Genomic DNA, 20,847 nt, shown 5'->3' on the forward strand with positions numbered 1-20,847 from the left:
TGGGGCCAATTCAGTAAGGATAGCAAATTCTGCTAATCAGCAGAATTTGCTATCCTTTTGCACGCATGCTGGGGGCCGCCCAGCACTGGGCAATGCCGCCCAGCATGCTGACCAGTGCCTCCCCCTCTCCTACAAGCAGAAATTGCGATTGCCTCACAATTTCTGTTTGTCAGCAGAAACTAAGGTTGACTCCTGCAGGCGCAGCTTAGCTGCGGCCGCAGGAGTCCCAGCGCCATCTTACCTGTCGTGGCGGCTGCGCGTGATGTCGCGCAGCCGCCACGGCTGCGCCCCCGACACGCCCCCATTCGCGCCGCAAAGCCCACCGTTCGGGTTGCCCCCCCCCCCCCCCCGCAACGCTCCGTTTCCTCCCTGAAAACGGAGTGTTGCCGCCCCCCTCCCACCCCGCAACTGCCTCTGCCTGATTGACAGGCAGAGGCGACCGCATTTTCTGCGGCCCCCTGCATGCGCATGCGCAGTAGGGCCCACATGCGCCCGCGGCACCCCCGCAACAATTCCGGCCGGATCGCGATTTGCGATCCAACCTGAATTAGCTCCATAATATCCATTGTCTTCATTTGTCTTTAAGTGTTCCTAAGATGTACACTTATTTGTACATGTTGTAGCTGCACTCCAAGTTTTATTGCGCATTTTTCTAAAGGTTCTTCTATCGATTTATATCCTATGGTTATGAAAATAATCAAATATGCCCAATGATATAAATGCATGGCTATGAAACACAGGAAGATATAGGTGGATTAGGTCAAAGTAGCAGGATAGCGCATACAAATGAATTAATGAAAGTCATGTAAACAGAAGATTCCTTTAATACACATACTGGGGGTTATGCAGATGTGGTTGAAGTAGCTATCACTTCCTAGGAAGCAGCAGTATACCATACCTCCCAACAAAACCCTCTCCAGGAGGGACACAATGCTTTGCTCCTGGACTTTTCTCTTAAATTATGATTGTTGGCAACTGTGTTGAACAGGTTAATGGATAAGAAAGATGTTTCAGCACAGGTAATCATAAATGAAGAAGGAAGTCCAGGAGCAGAGCATTCCGTCCCTGTTGGGAGGTATGTGATAGCGCTGTGTGGTGCTGCAGCAGGAGGCGTCTATTACAAGCAGACGGCAACTGCTGCAGTAGTGATCCGACCTGCGTCCTAGGACACAGCATTGGATCTCTCACTCACCATCGGGCGGCTTGCGGCACCCATGAGGATGCGCAAGCCGCCCATCACAGAGATCAGGAAATCTCTGTCCAATGACAGGGATCTCTGGCATTATCCCTCTCTCTAAATGGCGGTGACACGCCTCCATTTTGACAAATGGAGGCCATCGCCACCCCCCAAATGGCATCAAACTATCAATCACTGACAGTCTGATGGCGGACTGTGTGCTACGTAGCAGCACGAATGGGTCCTGCGCATGCGCAAAGTACCGATAATCAGTGCTTTGCGCTTCACATCACAACTCCAACCGGACCTGAATGAAGTCCAGTCCCTCTTGCCGTACAGAATAATGGTTGGCTGGACAGCTGGAAATCAGAACTTGTATAAAATATTGGCCATTATAGTTATGTATTGGTTTTTGAGCATATTCTTCTAGTTATCATTGCCATATATTCCGTAACAAACCACTAATAGACTTCCATTGAATGCAGATGGAGTTTGACGAGAAGGATCTGAGAAGAGAGATCAGCTACGCCATCAAGAACATTCATGGCATCAGGCATGTATAGCATGAGAAATGGTGGCATGGAGTGTATTCATACCGTTGCGCTCTGCTTCCCAGTACCACTCTTCCCTATAGGACCTCATTAACCCCACTGATGCCTGTTAAGAACTTCCTCCTCGTGATGCCTCACCCTTCTTAGAACCATAGGCGCAGACACTGGGAGAATAAGGCAGCAATCTGACTTTTGCACAAAGCACTCACGCATTTCACAGTGACTTCTCAACCACGCATTTCACATATTATAATTGCAGTAAAACATACATTTTTTCAGATTTATTAACAATATTTTACATTTGAGACAAGCATGTGAGAACCGAGCCATTGTAAACAATAATACGCCTTCCTATGACAAAATTGGGGGACACTTATAAAATCTACTCCACAGGTTTACTGTGAAGAATAGTGAACTGACAATGGTAGAACATAAGCTACACATTCTATAAAAGAGGGGGTTAGCTGAAAATGTTCTTAAACATGTCTTAAATTTATTTAAAAAAAAGTTAACACCATGTTCCCTGTTCTACTAACAAGTCTTAAAAATGTAAAATGTTTTTCCTTTTTGTCATTTTTGTATACTTTCAAAAAATCTTTTATTTTAGTTCTTTGTCCTGTATTATAAAAGGCTAAAGATGCTCCTCACCTCCATGGGGGGAATTCAAGTGTTTTGTGCGCCGGCGGCCACTAGATTGTATCCTATGGATCAATTCAAGTGTAGCTCTGTTTGGGTGCGCACAGCCGCCGACACTGACATTACTGTTATGTTGTTCTGTCATGTTGACGGGCTGGTAACTAGTTATTATATAATTCCTTACTTTTTACTATGGAGAGGTGATTTGGTCATGAAAAAAACAATTAAACAAAAATGGTCAACACAACCTCCATAAAACGTATATGTTACAGTTGGGTAAATAAAACTATACGCACTCTTTAATCGGCAACATGATAAGACAAGGATTATCCTAAAGATCGGTCTAGTAAAACATTTGCATTGCCAACCCCTTTCATAGAATATTTCCCTAATGCAGGGGTGTTTTTGCAAAGAGGGACAGATTTGGTGAGGTGAAAATGTGTGGGGGCCGACCAGATACACAAATGCCCCCAGCAGTGCTGTCAGATACACAAATGCCCCCAGTGCTGCCAGATACACAAATGCCCCCAGTGCCAGATACACATTATATGCCCCCAGCAGTGCTGCCAGATACACATTATATGCCCCCACAGTGCTGCCAGATACACATTATATGCCCCCAGCAGTGCTGCCTGATACACAAATGCCCCCACAGTGCAGCCAGATACACATTATATGCCCTCAGCAGTGCTACCAGATACACATTATATGCCCCCAGCAGTGCTGCCTGATACACAAATGCCCCCACAGTGCAGCCAGATACACATTATATGCCCTCAGCAGTGCTGCCAGATACACATTATATGCTCCCAGCAGTGTTGCCAGATACACAAATGCCCCCACAGTGCTGCCAGATACACATTATATGCCCTCACAGTACTGCCAGATACACATTATATGCCCCCACAGTGCTGCCAGATACACAAATACCCCCACAGTGCTGCCAGATACACATTATATGCCCTCACAGTGCTGCCAGATACACATTATATGCCCCCAACAGTGCTGCCAGATACACATTATATTTATTTATTATTTATTACCAGTTATTTATGTAGCGCACACATATTGGGCAGCGCTTTACAGAGAATATTTGGCCATTCACACCAGTCCCTGCCCCAGTGGAGCTTACAATCTATATTCCCTACCACATGCACATACACACATTCACACTACGGGAGGCAATTAACCTACCAGTATATTTTTGGATTGTGGGAGGAAACCGGAGTACCCAGAGGAAACCCACACAAGTACGGGAAGAATATACAAACTCCACACAGTTAGGGCCATGGTGGGAATTGAACCCATGACCTCAGTGCTGTAAGGCAGCAATGCTAACCATTACACCATTCGTACTGCCCATATGCCCCCACAGTGCTGTCAGATACACATTATATGCCCCCAGCAGTGCTGCCAGATACACATTATATACCCCCAGCAGTGCTGCAAGATACACATTATATGCCCCCACAGTGCTGCCAGATACACATTATATGCCCCCACAGTGCTGCCAGCTACACATTATATGTCCCCAGCAGTGCTGCCAGATACATATTATATGCCCCCAGCAGGGCTGCCAGATACACAAATGCCCCCAGCAATGCTGCCAGATACACAAATGCCCCCATTGCTGCCAGATACACAAATGCCCCCAGTGCCAGATACACATATGCCCATGCCAGATACACAAATGCCCCCAGCAGTGCTGCCAGATACACATTATATTACCCCAGCAGTGTTGCCAGATACACAAATGCCCCCACAGTGCTGCCAGATACACATTATATGCCCCCACAGTGCTGCCAGATAAATATTATATGCCCCCAGCAGTGCTGCCAGATACATATTATATGCGCCCAGCAGTGATGCCAAATACACATTATATGCCCCCACAGTACTGCCAGATACACATTATATGTCCCCAGCAGTGCTGCCAGGTACATAATATATGCCCCCAGCAGTGCTGCCAGATACACAAATGCCCCCAGCAGTGCTGCCAGATACACAAATGCCCCCAGTGCTGCCAGATACACAAATGCCCCCAGTGCCAGATACACATATGCCCATGCAGATACACAAATGCCCCCACAGTGCTGCCAGATACACATTATATGCCCCCAGCAGTGCTGCCATATACACATTATATTACCCCAGCAGTGTTACCAGATACACAAATGTCCCTACAGTGCTGCCAGATACACATTATATGCCCCCACAGTGCTGCCAGATAAATATTATATGCCCCCAGCAGTGCTGCCAGATACACATTATATGCCCCCAGCAGTGCTGCCAGATACACATTATATTACCCCAGCAGTGTTGCCAGATACACAAATGCCCCCACAGTGCTGCCAGATACACATTATATGCCCCCACAGTGCTGCCAGATAAATATTATATGCCCCCAGTAGTGCTGCCAGATACACATTATATGCCCCCAGCAGTGATGCCAGATACACATTATATGCCCCCACAGTACTGCCAGATACACATTATATGTCCCCAGCAGTGCTGCCAGAAACATAATATATGCCCCCAGCAGTGCTGCCAGATACACAAATGCCCCCAGCAGTGCTGCCAGATACACAAATGCCCCCAGTGCTGCCAGATACACAAATGCCCCCAGTGCCAGATACACATATGCCCATGCAGATACACAAATGCCCCCACAGTGCTGCCAGATACACATTATATGCCCCCAGCAGTGCTGCCATATACACATTATATTACCCCAGGAGTGTTGCCAGATACACAAATGCCACCACAGTGCTGCCAGATACACATTATATGCCCCCACAGTGCTGCCAGATAAATATTATATGCCCCCAGTAGTGCTGCCAGATACACATTATATGCCCCCAGCAGTGATGCCAGATACACATTATATGCCCCCACAGTACTGCCAGATACACATTATATGTCCCCAGCAGTGCTGCCAGATACATAATATATGCCCCCAGCAGTGCTGCCAGATACACAAATGCCCCCAGCAGTGCTGCCAGATACACAAATGCCCCCAGTGCTGCCAGATACACAAATGCCCCCCCAGTGTTGGATACACATATGCCCATGCCAGATACACAAATGCCCCCACAGTGCTGCCAGATACACATTATATACCCCCAGCAGTGCTGCCAGATACACATTATATTACCCCAGCAGTGTTGCCAGATACACAAATGCCCCCACAGTGCTGCCAGATACACATTATATGCCCCCACAGTGCTGCCAGATAAATATTATATGTCCCCAGCAGTGCTGCCAGATACACATTATATGCCCCCAGCAGTGATGCCAGATACACATTATTTGCCCCCACAGTACTGCCAGATACACATTATATGCCCCCAGCAGTGCTGCCAGATACTCAAATGCCCCCACACTGCTGCCAGATATACATTATATTCCCCCAGCAGTGCTGCCAGATACACATTATATGCCCCCAGCAGTGCTGCCAGATACACATTATATGCCCCCAGCAGTGCAGCCAGATACACATTGGAGAACTACTTACAAGTGAAAATGCTTCAGCCCAGAACACCTATGAGGGGGTGAAGCACTGAACTTATTGAGACCACTGGTCACTGCACAAGATGGCCACCGTGATGATCCTCCCTGGTGCCTCCTTTTATAGATTTATACACACTGGAGGTTTGTCTCCGCGGGAGAAGCAACCCCAGCCCTCCTGTCTCACCAGATCATCAGCAGACCAGCCTATAGTCTGCACGCAGAGGAGGGGAAGATAGCTGTCAGTCACCATGTAGCGTGGCTGACATCAACGGGCCGGGAATGTCAGAGCGGCGGGGTGCGGCGTTCTGCAAAGGCAGTGTGCCTGAGAGCTGAGGGCTGCACAGAGGCTGTGGACCGGTGGAAATGTGAGCACGGGCCGCAATTGGCCCCCGGGTTATACTTTGGACATGCCTGCCCTAATGTAACACCTAGGAGGGGATCACTGATTGGTAAATGAGGGAGAACAAAATTCCAAGACAGGAACTAACTGTATAGGGTTGAAAGCAAAATTGGTAGCCAGCCAGGAGTTGATGAAAACATATAATGGACACACAAAGCAGACAAGGCTAAGGCAGGAAAAACACATGGATCCGGAACAGAAAAGATCCGACAGCCAAACCACTACTGGAGATCCGGGGTCCCGGTATCTGTATGTTTTTAGATTTATAGCATCTGTCTTTTGCCTCAGGTCTGTCCTTGGTTACTAAGTTTTCACCTGGTTTGGAACTATAGGAAGGAAAGTTGTTGGTGACTGGGGCAAGAGAGGGCCACAAGAGAAGTGTTCCCACAAATGATAAACCAGGCCTTGTAGCACATGGTGTAGTAATTGTGGAATCATGGTGGTAAATTTACTAAGATGGGAGTTCTATTTAAGGTGGGATGTTGCCCATAGCAACCAATCAGATTCTACTTCTCATTTATCTTGCACCTTCTAGAAGATGATACCTGGAATCTGATTGGTTGCTATGGGCAATATCCCATCTTAAATAGAACTCCCATCTTAGCAAATTTACCCCATGGAGTGCTGGGTAGAGGTATTGTCGATATGAGGAGCACTGGCTGAAGTGATTGTAGGTTTGCAGAGTGCTGGGTGAAGTGACTATAGTTTTGTAGATTGTTGGGGAAGCGATTCATGGAGTGCTGGGTGGAGTGATTGTAGATTTGTGGAGCGCCAGGTGGAGTCTTTGGAAACATTTGATTGGAGCAATTGTGGATTTGTGAAACACTGGGTGAAATTATTGTGGATTTCTGTAGCAATGGGTGAAGTGATTTTGAGAGTTGGGGGAAAAGATTCCTGGAGCGCTGTCTGGGGTGATCACTGCGTACAGTGATTATTATTATTTTAATTTATAAGGTGCCACAAGGGTTCTGCAGCACCGTGCAAGGGGATAAAACTGACAAACGGATAGAGTGCTGGGCAAGGCCCCAGCGTTACAAGACGGGGGCGCGGCATGCGATTATTTACCCAAAATGTCAGTGATGGAGACACTAAGACAAAAGCAGAGTAAGCACAAATACAAAAGATCCAGAATAGGGTTGGGCACAAAAACAAACCACAAACTGTTCCAGCAACCTCCAATGTACTAACAGACTCATGGAGTTTACTGGGAGCGCACTAAAGCTGGGTTTCATTACGACAGAGACCGTAGATACAGAATAGGAAAACACTAAAAACACTAAGAGAACAGCGAGAGAGCTACAGGCAGGCCTTGCTCCATTCGCTGCCCTAGAACCAAGCTCTCTATAACAGATATTCTGCGTTCAGTGTCAGCAAAAATAATATGCTTGTTATTTCATAGTGAAAGCAAACATGTGGTTGGTAAGGGCAACATCCCTTTGTCTACACAATTACCTATGAACATATTTTATAAGTGTCCCCCACTGTTTATAATGTTCCATTTGTGTCTCCCCTTAGCTAGAATTTATCTCCGTAATTTAGTGCTAGAATATTATGGGGCAGATGTATTAAGCCTGGAGAAGTGATAAGGCAGTGATAAGTGGAAGGTGATAACGCACCAGCCAATCAGCTCCTAATTGTAAATGTACACATTGGAGCTGATTGGCTGGTGCGTTATCACCTTGCACTTATCACTGCTTTATCACTTCCCCTGGCTTAATACATCTGCCCATATTTAACTAATATATTTCAGTATTCTTAAAATCCAGGTCAAGAATTGTCTTCCGCACATTATACAGTGTTATCACTGTACTAGTACCTGTAATGTACTCAAACTGCCTTGTGGCTACCAGTGGCATTTCCTCATTTAGCCAGAATGTTAACCTTTCAAGCTCATCACATTGTCACTGGTGGGTAATGCTAATTCTCCTTATTACCTGCCTCACTTTTGTCGGGTGTTTAGAACTGGGCTCTTCACACCTGACATGGCTTTCGAAACCATCGTCAAGACGCAAGTGAAGAAGATCAAAGAGCCGTGCTTGAAATGTGTGGACATGGTGATTTCCGAACTAATTGGTACCGTTAGACAATGCACCAAGAAGGTAACCCTTCTGGATTCAGACCTGGGCTGTGCACCAGCTCCAGAATGTTTGATGTCCCCAGCCTCAGCATGAACTGGGGATGCAGCCAATCAGAAACCCGGTAGCCTAGTGTGTCACAAGCTTCTGCCATCTGATTGGCTGAGTCCCGTCTATCTTAGTATGCTCCCTGCAGCAGAGACTTCATTATTTTACCAGTGCATGGCCTGAGTATCACCAAGACACTATCATAGAGCCACCAGGATTGTGAGAATGCGTGAATTATGTATGTGACTAATCTGTAGAGTTAGGGTGTTCATATCAGATTATTGATTGGGCACATTTTATCAAGCTTTCTAAAAGAGTAGAAAAGTGGACAAGCAGATAAGTTGCCCACTGCAAATAATCACATTTTAGCTAGAATTTTTCAAGTACATTCTGTAAAATGATAGGTAGACGTTTATTGGTTGTTATGGTCAACATATACACTCATTAGAATACTTGATACATCTCCCCCTATGTTACCCTGATTAGTGAATCTCGTCCTTTAATTTTGAATTGTTCCAGGAGGGAGCTCAGTAAGAGCAAGTGATCCAACAACAGTAAACGCACAATATAGCACAACGTCTTCGTAGTCCATTTTTTAGAACATCCTTCTTGACTATTTAAGCTGTGCCCAGAAAAGGGGCCCACGTCTATTTCCCTTCATTACTTGTCATTACATTCAAAGTAATTAACGCATTTCTCTATCTTCCTGTATCTTATCTCCAACACTCTTCTCTTTCCTTTTCCTCCTCTGATGGTGCTCAATGTTTGTCTTTAGCTGGCCACAGCCATGGCCCAGTGTTATCACATGTATGGCCAAACGTGTAGAAGATCGTGTTGCTGGGCACTCAGGCTTAATGTGACCAGCATTAGCTAACAATGTACACAGTAATACACTGGTATCAGCAACAAAATATCTAGTTCACTAAACTCTATCTTTTATTCTCTATGATCGCAATCCCAAGTACCGGTAAAAAAATAAAAGGATGTTTGCGTTTAGAGAGTGAAAATAATAATATATATATATTTTGTCATTTTTAGGGGCGTATGATGTAGTTTTCTCTATCGTCCTAAGTGGATGCTGGGGTTCCTGAAAGGACCATGGGGAATAGCGGCTCCGCAGGAGACAGGGCACAAAAGTAAAGCTTTTACAGGTCAGGTGGTGTGTACTGGCTCCTCCCCCCATGACCCTCCTCCAGACTCCAGTTAGATTTTTGTGCCCGGCCGAGAAGGGTGCAATTCTAGGTGGCTCTCATAAAGAGCTGCTTAGAGAGTTTAGCTTAGGTTTTTTATTTTACAGTGATTCCTGCTGGCAACAGGATCACTGCAACGAGGGACAGAGGGGAGAAGAAGTGAACTCACCTGCGTGCAGGATGGATTGGCTTCTTGGCTACTGGACATGAAGCTCCAGAGGGACGATCACAGGTACAGCCTGGATGGTCACCGGAGCCACGCCGCCGGCCCCCTCACAGATGCTGAAGCAAGAAGAGGTCCAGAATCGGCGGCTGAAGACTCCTGCAGTCTTCTTAAGGTAGCGCACAGCACTGCAGCTGTGCGCCATTTTCCTCTCAGCACACTTCACACGGCAGTCACTGAGGGTGCAGGGCGCTGGGGGGGGGGCGCCCTGGGAGGCAAATGAAAACCTTTAAAAAGGCTAAAAATACCTCACATATAGCCCCAGAGGCTATATGGAGATATTTACCCCTGCCTAAATGTACTAAATAGCGGGAGACGAGCCCGCCGAAAAAGGGGCGGGGCCTATCTCCTCAGCACACGGCGCCATTTTCTGTCACAGCTCCGCTGGTCAGGAAGGCTCCCAGGTCTCTCCCCTGCACTGCACTACAGAAACAGGGTATAACAGAGAGGGGGGGCAAAATAAATGGCAATATATTAATATAAAAGCAGCTATAAGGGAGCACTTAATCATAAGGCTATCCCTGTCATATATAGCGCTTTTTGGTGTGTGCTGGCAGACTCTCCCTCTGTCTCCCCAAAGGGCTAGTGGGTCCTGTCTTCGTATAGAGCATTCCCTGTGTGTCTGCTGTGTGTCGGTACGTGTGTGTCGACATGTATGAGGACGTTATTGGTGTGGAGGCGGAGCAATTGCCAAATATGAGGATGTCACCTCCTAGGGGGTCGACACCAGAATGGATGCCTTTATTTGTGGAATTACGGGATAGCGTCAACTCGCTTAAGCAGTCGTTTGCCGACATGAGGCGGCCGGACACTCAATTAGTGCCTGTCCAGGCGCCTCAAACACCGTCAGGGGCTGTAAAACGCCCCTTGCCTCAGTCGGTCGACACAGACCCAGACACAGGCACTGATTCCGGTGGTGAAGGTGACGAATCAACCGTATTTTCCAGTAGGGCCACACGTTATATGATTTTGGCAATAAAGGAGATGTTACATTTAGCTGATACTACAGGTACCACTAAACAGGGTATTATGTGGGGTGTGAAAAAACTACCAGTAGTTTTTACCGAATCAGAAGAATTAAATGACGTGTGTGATGAAGCGTGGGGTGCCCCGATAAAAAACTGCTAATTTCAAAGAAGTTATTGGCTTTATACCCTTTCCCGCCAGAGGTTAGGGAGCGCTGGGAAACACCTCCTAGGGTGGACAAAGCGCTAACACGCTTATCAAAACAAGTGGCGTTACCCTCTCCTGAGACGGCCGCACTTAAAGATCCATCAGATAGGAGGATGGAAAATATCCAAAAAGGTATATACACACATGCAGGTGTTATACTACGACCAGCTATTGCGACTGCCTGGATGTGCAGTGCTGGGGTAGTTTGGTCAGAGTCCCTGATAGAAAATATTGATACCCTGGACAGGGACAATATTTTACTGTCGTTAGAACAAATAAAGGATGCATTTCTTTATATGCGTGATGCACAGAGAGATATCTGCACACTGGCATCACGGGTAAGTGCTATGTCCATTTCGGCCAGAAGAGCTTTATGGACACGACAGTGGACAGGCGATGCGTAGAGGAGTTATTTGGGGTCGGTCTATCGGATTTGGTGGCCACGGCTACGGCCGGGAAATCCACTTTTCTACCTCAAGTCACTCCCCAACAGAAAAAGGCACCGACCTTTCAACCGCAGCCCTTTCGTTCCTTTAAAAATAAGAGAGCAAAGGGCTATTCATATCTGCCACGAGGCAGAGGACGAGGGAAGAGACAGCAACAGGCAGCTCCTTCCCAGGAACAGAAGCCCTCCCCGGCTTCTACAAAAGCCTCAGCATGACGCTGGGGCTTCGCAAGCGGACTCGGGGGCGGTAGGCGGTCGTCTCAAGAATTACAGCGCGCAGTGGGCTCACTCGCAGGTAAATCCCTGGATCCTGCAGATAATATCTCAGGGGTACAGGTTGAAATTAGAGACAGAGCCACCTCGCCGTTTCCTGAAGTCTGCTTTACCAACGTCCCCCTCAGAAAGGGAGACGGTTTTGGAAGCCATTCACAAGCTGTATTCTCAGCAGGTGATAGTCAAGGTACCTCTTCTACAACAAGGGAAGGGGTATTATTCCACTCTTTTTGTGGTACCGAAGCCGGATGGCTCGGTAAGGCCTATTCTAAATCTGAAGTCCTTGAACCTGTACATAAAGAAGTTCAAGTTCAAGATGGAGTCACTCAGAGCAGTGATAGCGAACCTGGAAGAAGGGGACTTTATGGTATCCTTGGACATCAAGGATGCGTATCTCCACGTTCCAATTACCCCTCACACCAGGGGTACCTCAGGTTCGTTGTACAAAACTGTCACTATCAGTTTCAGACGCTGCCGTTTGGTTTGTCCACGGCACCTCGGGTCTTTACAAAGGTAATGGCCGAGATAATATTTCTTCTTCGAAGAAAAGGCGTATTAATTATCCCATACTTGGACGATCTCCTAATAAGGGCAAGGTCCAGAGAACAGCTAGAGATGGGTTTAGCACTATCTCAAGAGGTGCTAAAGCAGCACGGATGGATTCTGAATATTCCAAAATCCCAATTAATGCCGACAACTCGTCTGCTGTTCCTGGGGATGATTCTGGACACAGTTCAGAAAAAGGTTTTTCTTCCCGAAGAAAAAGCCAAGGAGTTATCTGACCTGGTCAGGAACCTCCTAAAACCAGGAAAGGTGTCTGTACATCAATGCACAAGAGTCCTGGGAAAAAATGGTAGCTTCTTACGAAGCAATCCCTTTCGGCAGATTCCATGCAAAGGGATCTGTTGGACAAATGGTCAGGGTCGCATCTTCAGATGCACCTGCGGATAACCCTGTCGCCGAGGACAAGGGTATCCCTTCTGTGGTGGTTGCAGGAGGCTCATCTATTGGAGGGCCGCAGATTCGGCATGCAGGATTGGATCCTGGTGACCACGGATGCCAGCCTGAGAGGCTGGGGAGCAGTCACACAGGGAAGAAATTTCCAGGGAGTGTGGTCGAGCCTGAAAAAGTCTCTTCACATAAGCATTCTGGTACTAAGAGCAATCTACAATGCTCTAAGCCAGGCGGAACCTCTGCTTCAAGGAAGACCGGTGTTGATCCAGTCGGACAACATCACGGCAGTCGCCCATGTAAACAGACAGGGCGGCACAAGAAGCAGGAGGGCAATGGCAGAAGCTGCCAGGATCCTTCGCTGGGCGGAGAATCACGTGATAGCACTGTCAGCAGTATTCATCCCGGGCGTGGACAACTGGGAAGCAGACTTCCTCAGCAGACACGACCTTCACCCGGGAGAGTGGGGACTTCATCCAGAAGTTTTCCACATGCTATTAAACCGTTGGGTAAAACCAATGGTGGACATGATGGCGTCTCGCCTCAACAAAACACTGGACAGGTATTGCGCCAGGTCAAGAGATCCGCAGGCAATAGCTGTGGACGCGCTGGTAACACCTTGGGTGTACCAGTCGGTATATGTGTTTCCTCCTCTGCCTCTCATACCAAAGGTATTGAGGATTATACGGCAAAGAGGAGTAAGACTAGTGGCTCCGGATTGGCCAAGAAGGACTTGGTACCCGGAACTTCAAGAGATGGTCACGGACGATCCGTGGCCTCTACTTCTGAGAAGGGACCTGCTTCAGCAGGGTCCTTGTCTTTTTCAAGACTTACCGCGGCTGCGTTTGACGGCATGGCGTTTGAATGCCAGATCCTAAAAGGAAAAGGCATTCCAGAAGAAGTCATTCCTACCTTGATAAAGGCAAGGAAGGAAGTCACCGCGAAGCATTATCGCCGTATTTGGCGAAAATATGTTGCGTGGTGCGAGCAGCGGAGTGCTCCGATGGAGGAATTTCAACTGGGTCGTTTTCCTACATTTCCTGCAATCAGGATTGTCTATGGGTCTCAAATTGGGATCTATTAAGGTTCAAATTTCGGCCCTATCAATATTCTTCCAAAAAGAATTGGCCTCAGTCCCTGAGGTCCAGATTTTTATCAAAGGAGTACTGCATATACAGCCTCCTGTGGTGCCTAAGGTGGCACCGTGGGATCTAAATGTAGTTTTAGATTTCCTCAAATCCAATTGGTTTGAACCACTAAAGAATGTGGATTTGAAATATCTCACATGGAAAGTGACTATGTTACTGGCCCTGGCTTCGGCCGGGAGAGTATCTGAACTGGCGGTTTTGTTTTATAAAAGCCCTTATTTAATTTTCCATTCGACATAGGGCAGAGCTGCGGACGCGTCCGCATTTTCTCCCTAAGGTGGTATCAGCGTTTCACCTGAACCAGCCTATTGTAGTGCCTGCGGCTACTGACGACTTGAAGGACTCCAAGTTGTTGGACGTTGTCAGAGCCTTAAAAATATACATTTAAAGGACGACTGGAGTCAGAAAATCTGACTCGCTGTTTATACTGTATGCACCCAACAAGTTGGGTGCACCTGCTTCTAAGCAGTCGATTGCTCGTTGGATTTGTAACAAAATTCAACTTGTACATTCTGTGGCAGGCCTGCCACAGCCTAAATCTGTTAAGGCCCATTCCGCAAGGAAGGTGGGCTCATCTTGGGCGGCTGCCCGAGGGGTCTCGGCATTACAACTCTGCCGAGCAGCTACGTGGTCAGGGGAGAACACGTTTGTAAATTTTTACAAATTTGATACCCTGGCAAAGGAGGACCTGGAGTTCTCTCATTCGGTGCTGCAGAGTCATCCGCACTCTCCCGCCCGTTTGGGAGCTTTGGTATAATCCCCATGGTCCTTTCAGGAACCCCAGCATCCACTTAGGACGATAGAGAAAATAAGAATTTACTTACCGATAATTCTATTTCTCGGAGTCCGTAGTGGATGCTGGGCGCCCATCCCAAGTGCGGATTATCTGCAATACTTGTACATAGTTATTGTTAACTAATTCGGGTTATTGTTTAGGAAGCCATCTTTCAGAGGCTCCTCTGTTATCATACTGTTAACTGGGTTTAGATCACAAGTTGTACGGTGTGATTGGTGTGGCTGGTATGAGTCTTACCCGGGATTCAAAATCCTCCCTTATTGTGTACGCTCGTCCGGGCACAGTACCTAACTGGAGTCTGGAGGAGGGTCATGGGGGGAGGAGCCAGTACACACCACCTGACCTGTAAAAGCTTTACTTTTGTGCCCTGTCTCCTGCGGAGCCGCTATTCCCCATGGTCCTTTCAGGAACCCCAGCATCCACTACGGACTCCGAGAAATAGAATTATCGGTAAGTAAATTCTTATTTTACAGCCTCTGCAGTGCATTTTAGGTTTATCGTTAGATGCAGGATGTAGTTGCTAAGTAACTGGGTTCTCTCCGCCTCCATTGTGTCATAGTCCCTAAATTGTGTACAAAGGATTAAGATATGTCTGCCTTATCCCCCAGTGTTTGGCCCTATGGCTCCTAATGAAGGGTTAGGTTAACAGAGAGCTATTTACTCTCTACCCACAGTCCATTTCCTCATATCATTGTTGCCCACCAGCTATCTGCCCCTTCTTTCCTTACCCTAGTAGTGCCCAGACTTTCATTTTTGCCTCATGTACTTCTCTTTTTTTTTCACTCTCTTTCCTACTGTGTCTATCTTTTACTTTCCATGTTTGCTGTCTCTTCTTTGTATCTAACTCATCCTGATTCTCTGGCATCTCGCCTGTCTTATCTCCCTAACCTTCCTCTTGTCTACTCCTTATCTTATGTCTCTCTCTGTCCCTTTCCTCATCCAATGGCCCTTCCTTCTCTTCTTATATCTCATCTGCTCTGTCTATCCTCCCTCTTGTCTTGATGTATGTCCCAACCCCGCTGGGGTTCACCTTTGATTGTGCAGGACCGGACTCTTTACGCCTGACCTCGCTTTTGAAGCCATTGTGAAAAAGCAGGTGCAGAAGCTGAAGGAGCCGAATCTGAAGTGTGTGGATATGGTAGTTAATGAGCTGACCTCCACCATCCGAAAGTGTAGCGAAAAGGTAAACCAGCTCGGGGAAGGGCACATACCACAGTTCAGTCGGCTACTCTTACAGCATACATACACATACAGTATATGAGGCAGGAGGCTGCACTCTGACCCTTGGCCAGAGTGGTCTGCAACACAGGACTATGCAATTGTATCGAAGGGAATCTGTGAGCAACCACATTAAGTAAAAATCTATGTTATTGACTGCCCTGTTTTACGATGTCCACACATAAAGTGATTAGACAGCTAGTTTTGTCATTGTATACCAAACTGTCGGCAGATGCGACCATAAATGAAGGGCAAGTCCAATCAACATTAGTATGTGTGCTGTCATCAGCCAACGGCACGAATTGGTCATCCCCGGTGCCAAATGTATATCCAAAATGAACACAGATTATATGAATCACAGTGCACACTGGTGTATTGCTGTAAAAGCCACACAGACTGTTACCTGGTGCAGGTGTGAGATATAACCCCTTCCTGGATCTACAGTGAGTGTCAGCGACAAGAGGAAAGAACTCAGTCAGATTATGGCGTCTATTGATGTAAGATAAACAGCATAATGTTTTGGAGATGTGGCCTTTTCCCTCACAATTATTAGTGTAGGCCAGTGGTTCCCAAACTGTTTGAGTTACGGCACCCTAGAGTATCATAATGCTTTTCACAGCACCCCTAGGCCAAAAGTTTATTATTGAGAAATTGTAAATTGTGTTTATATGCAATCCTTAGGTTTAATTGTGTGGTGAGGGACAAGATTTGCTTCCGTTTGTCCACATAGTTTATGAATGGCAGCAACCAGCACTGGTTTTGCCTATTACATTGACCATAAATAATTTGAATTGGTCCTGGGTCACCAACCCGGGGCGAGTATCCCGAGGCACCCCAGGGTGCCACGGCACACCGTTTGAGAACCACTGGTGTAGGCTATAACTATAACAGCAACAATGTCTTATAAAGACAGAAATAGCCAACCTTTTGAATATTAATGTATACCAGACACCCAATTCACTATGGATGCAGCCATTTTGTCTGCAGAAATATTATTTACTATATTAGACACAACCTGGTAGAAACTAATGATATCACTAGTGAGGCAAGAGGCACTCAGTTTTGTCTCTAGCAAATTGATAAATTGCTTCCCATGAATATTAGTTGAGGCCACAAAATGTCTGCCTCCAGCATATGTGGCATTAGATACATATTAAATATACAGTGAAGAGGCATGAAACAATACTTACAGTACAGTATTATTTATTTTACCGCCATTTTACTTTATATTACCTCACACTACTTAGTAATTCTTTGAGAATCCCATGTTAATGGTAATGAACATTTTAACACTTTTTACTTATTAAAATTCCACTTATAGAGTGATAAGACATCAGAAACTGAAATAATCATTACATCATTACAAAACAAATTGTAATTTCTCTTAAAACAAGCACATAATTCATATATGTAGTGGTATGAATTTTAAATAAAAATATTAATAATCCCAAAAACTCTATAAAGTATGTTTACATTTTAATGTAGTCATCCTGTATTGTGCTGTAGCACTAACTGAGATGAATTGTGGGATATGTATAACAACTTTTACACAAGTAACTGTGGAATTGAGATGCTGTAACCCATAACAACCAGTTTAGTGAGGAAAATGTCTATATGGTTGTTATAACAGTTATGCACTAGTTCCCCCATAGGGGAAATCTGAGAGTTAATGGAACGTGTAAAACAGATTATTGATCCTTATGGTAACGTAAGATCGGTACACATAGGCATTAGATACAGAAAACTAAGTTATGTTTTTTATATTACTCTTACAGCATAGCAGTATAATACACAAGTAATATTGGGATGCGGTTAAGATGTCGGCTGTTGGGATCCCGGGAGTCAGAATCCCAACGCCGGCCTTCCGACACATGTCAGAATGTCGACGCTGGAATCCCGACAGGTTCAGGAGACCGATGCCGGAATCTCAACAGCCGGCATCCTGACCGTAGGTATAGCGGGCGAGTCAGGGTTTGGGGTCGGGGTTGGGGGTGGAGAATTTAGGTGTAGGAGCCACCTGGGGGTTTAGGTTTATGCTGCAGGGGTGGTGGTGGTGGAATAGGTTAGGGTTAGGATGCGGGGAGGAGGGTTTACGGTTAGGCACCACCGGGGGGGAGGTTAGGTTTAAGCACTAAGGGGGTGAGAGTTAGACTGCGAGAAGGAAGGGTTAGGTGGTAGGGGAGAGGGGGTAACATACTTACCTCGCCCCTGACGGGATTGATTCCGGCAACGGTATTGTGACCTCCTGCATCCATCCGCCAGGAAAACATACTGAACCCGTAATAATAATAATAATAATAATAATAATAATAATAATAATAATAATAATAATATATGTTTTTATAATGAATTATGATTTCATCACATATAATTGGTAAATTCTGATGTCATCACTTCAGTATTTTATAGGAAAACGTCAATATGCTTATTGTAAGATATTTTGGATATTAGAAGTAATCTTGGATGTCTGTGGCCTGTATGGAAGCATGTCCTTTCATACAGGTTACAGAACTCCTCTGTCACTTTTAATCACCATATAATTTATAGTAGTTAGTACATGATCCCATGTATAATTTATGGTAGCTTGAACCCAAATGTCAGTATTGTTGATTTCATGATCACTGCTATATAAACATACCAGATAAAGACAGAGGGGACGGGCAGGACTAGTCATTGGGGGGAGGAGATAAAGTGGAGGTTGCCCATAGTAACTGTCATTTTATAGACTGTGCAATATAAATGATGCAACTTCTCCACTTTATCTCTGTCTAAGGTTTGATACATCTCCCCTTGGATGTACAATAAAAAAACCAGCGGGCGGGTAATACTAACAAACAGTTCAACAGTGATCTCTTAATGCAAGTCGACAAGATTCATTTGCTGATGGTTTGTGAGAGCCTCAGCCCATATTAATCTCCTTCTCACATTACTGATGTATAAAGTCAGGATGGAACCAACATAAAAATAAGGCAACTTCATTCTTATTAGATATCTACCAAGAGGGTTAAAATTGATCTTTTAAATCTTTGCAATTGATATTTTCTTTGTATTCTCACCTATTTGCTGCCCCCTTAAACATGATGCCAAGCTCCAAACAGGGCGTAGCACTGGATAGGAGGGACATAAATTGGGTCACCCACCCTCATGTTGTGTTAGCAGGTCTAGCAGGGCAGGGAGGCTGTGTGCACCTGATGTGTGAGAGAATACTGATCTGATTCATATTCATGGTGGCTCCGCTCATCCTAAATCACAGGGACAGGCGCAGACAATGCTATCAGTATCCTACGTTACCAGGAACATCACTGTGTGCTGATAACACATCTCAGCCTAAATGTCTCACTTTATGGTGGGGTTATAGGATCAGCTGATTGATTGGGGAGGGGGGATGTTCCCAAGAGGCATCTTGCATTCATGGCATTGCATTTACCTTAAAGACCAAATACACACACACATATGGCAGCTGTGTTCAGGGGCAAACTCACATTGTGTCATTCATTGCGTAGCTGATCCTATTGCAGCCTGGAGATTTTGCATAGGTTCGTATGAGCAACATTAAGTATCAAAACGCCATCTACCATCTATACAAATGGTAAAATGTAGAAAGCATACAGCACACAATGATTTATGTTAATGTATTGTCTATTTGAAAAAAATAAATAAAATAAATAAATAAATATATATATATATATATATATATATATATTTATTTATATATGGTATATGTTTGTCTGCGCCTTTCCCTGAAATAAATAAAAGTGTCTTGGTGCAGGAAGAATCTCATTCTTGATTGTCCTCTATGTATCCATGTTTCTATGTAGTGCTGGTCATTTGTACATGGAGAGTGGTTCTCAGACCCCATTACTTTCCAAGAAAATGCCATTTAATAAATCTGATTTTCGAACCATCATATCAGACATACAGTAGTTTAATGTCAGTCACAAATTGAATGGCAGACACTGAGGCAGTCAGTTATTTCCAGAATCAAATAGGTGTAGTTGACACCCCTGAATACAGCATATATCTTTGTATCCTCCCCGCCCAGCCTTCACAATGGTTTGGTCCACAGCCTCCAATTCCTGGACCACCTCCATTCTGGATTTATAAACCACGACTAGTAGTACAGTTGGGAAACAAGGTACGGTAGGGAAACAGAGGCTTACAACAAGGTACGGCAGGGAAACACAGGCCTACAACAAGATTCGGTAGGGAAACACAGGCCTATAACAAAGTACGGTAGGGAAACGCAGGCCTACAACAAGGTACGGCAGGGAAACACAGGCCTACAACAAGGTACTGTAGGGAAACACAGGCCTACAACAAGGTACGGCAGGGAAACACAGGCCTTCAACAAGGTACTGTAGGGAAACACAGGCCTACAACAAGGTACGGCAGGGAAACACAGGCCTACATCTCTGTCTAACTTGATAAATGTGGTGCAACACAGACTTTTAAACCTTAAAGATAGTGAATTCTGAAGACTCTGAGGAGGCAATTAAATTAGCGGTTCAGCAGTTTTGCTCCGTTCAGGAACGGCACAATGTGACTGGCAACATCACTAGTTTTTCCCCGTACCCACAGAGGCACAAATAGACCTCTAAATGCTGAAAAATTGTGCTTCTGAAATCTGATTGAGTGTTACTGCTTACAGCCTTGCTAGTATAATCATGATGATAATGTCGGCAAAATCAGAATTAAATGGCAATTTCTTATCAATGTGTGATAATTGTGCATGGACCACACACTGTTCTCCAATCTAATTTTGCATGACCCTTCTGATAATCATACTGTTTGGTTTTTGTTGTTGTACAAGTGCATTGATACATGTGAGAATGCATTTACTCACATTTACTAATAATATTCTTTACATAGATCTGAATGACATCACTGCAACACTGAATGTAAATTTAGTTTATTATTTCAGCTTAACCTACAGAGACCCTCTGCTCTCTAAACAAAGCCGTAATGGTGAATTTCACATAAAAGAATAATATGCTCATTTGACTGTTGTAAAAAAAAAAAGATTTTCCTTGTCA

At 45.4% G+C, this 20,847-nt stretch overlaps 1 protein-coding gene across 9 annotated transcripts in view; it reads left to right on the forward strand.

Moving 5' to 3' along the window:
- DNM1 (dynamin 1) overlaps positions 1 to 20,847 on the forward strand; it is a 265,735-nt gene that overhangs the window by 136,655 nt on the left and 108,233 nt on the right. For 6 of the 9 annotated variants that reach the window (XM_063936606.1, XM_063936608.1, XM_063936611.1 and 3 more), the window contains exons 9-10: positions 1,663 to 1,730; positions 15,641 to 15,779. In XM_063936606.1, coding sequence (XP_063792676.1) covers positions 1,663 to 1,730; positions 15,641 to 15,779 — 207 coding nt within the window. Of the gene's footprint in view, positions 1 to 1,662; positions 1,731 to 8,234; positions 8,374 to 15,640; positions 15,780 to 20,847 lie in introns of all 9 variants that reach the window. The other 3 variants (XM_063936607.1, XM_063936613.1, XM_063936614.1) reach the window with 1 other exon arrangement.

This window comes from Pseudophryne corroboree, chromosome 8 (genome assembly GCF_028390025.1).
Source record: "Pseudophryne corroboree isolate aPseCor3 chromosome 8, aPseCor3.hap2, whole genome shotgun sequence".
Lineage (NCBI taxonomy): Eukaryota > Metazoa > Chordata > Amphibia > Anura > Myobatrachidae > Pseudophryne > Pseudophryne corroboree.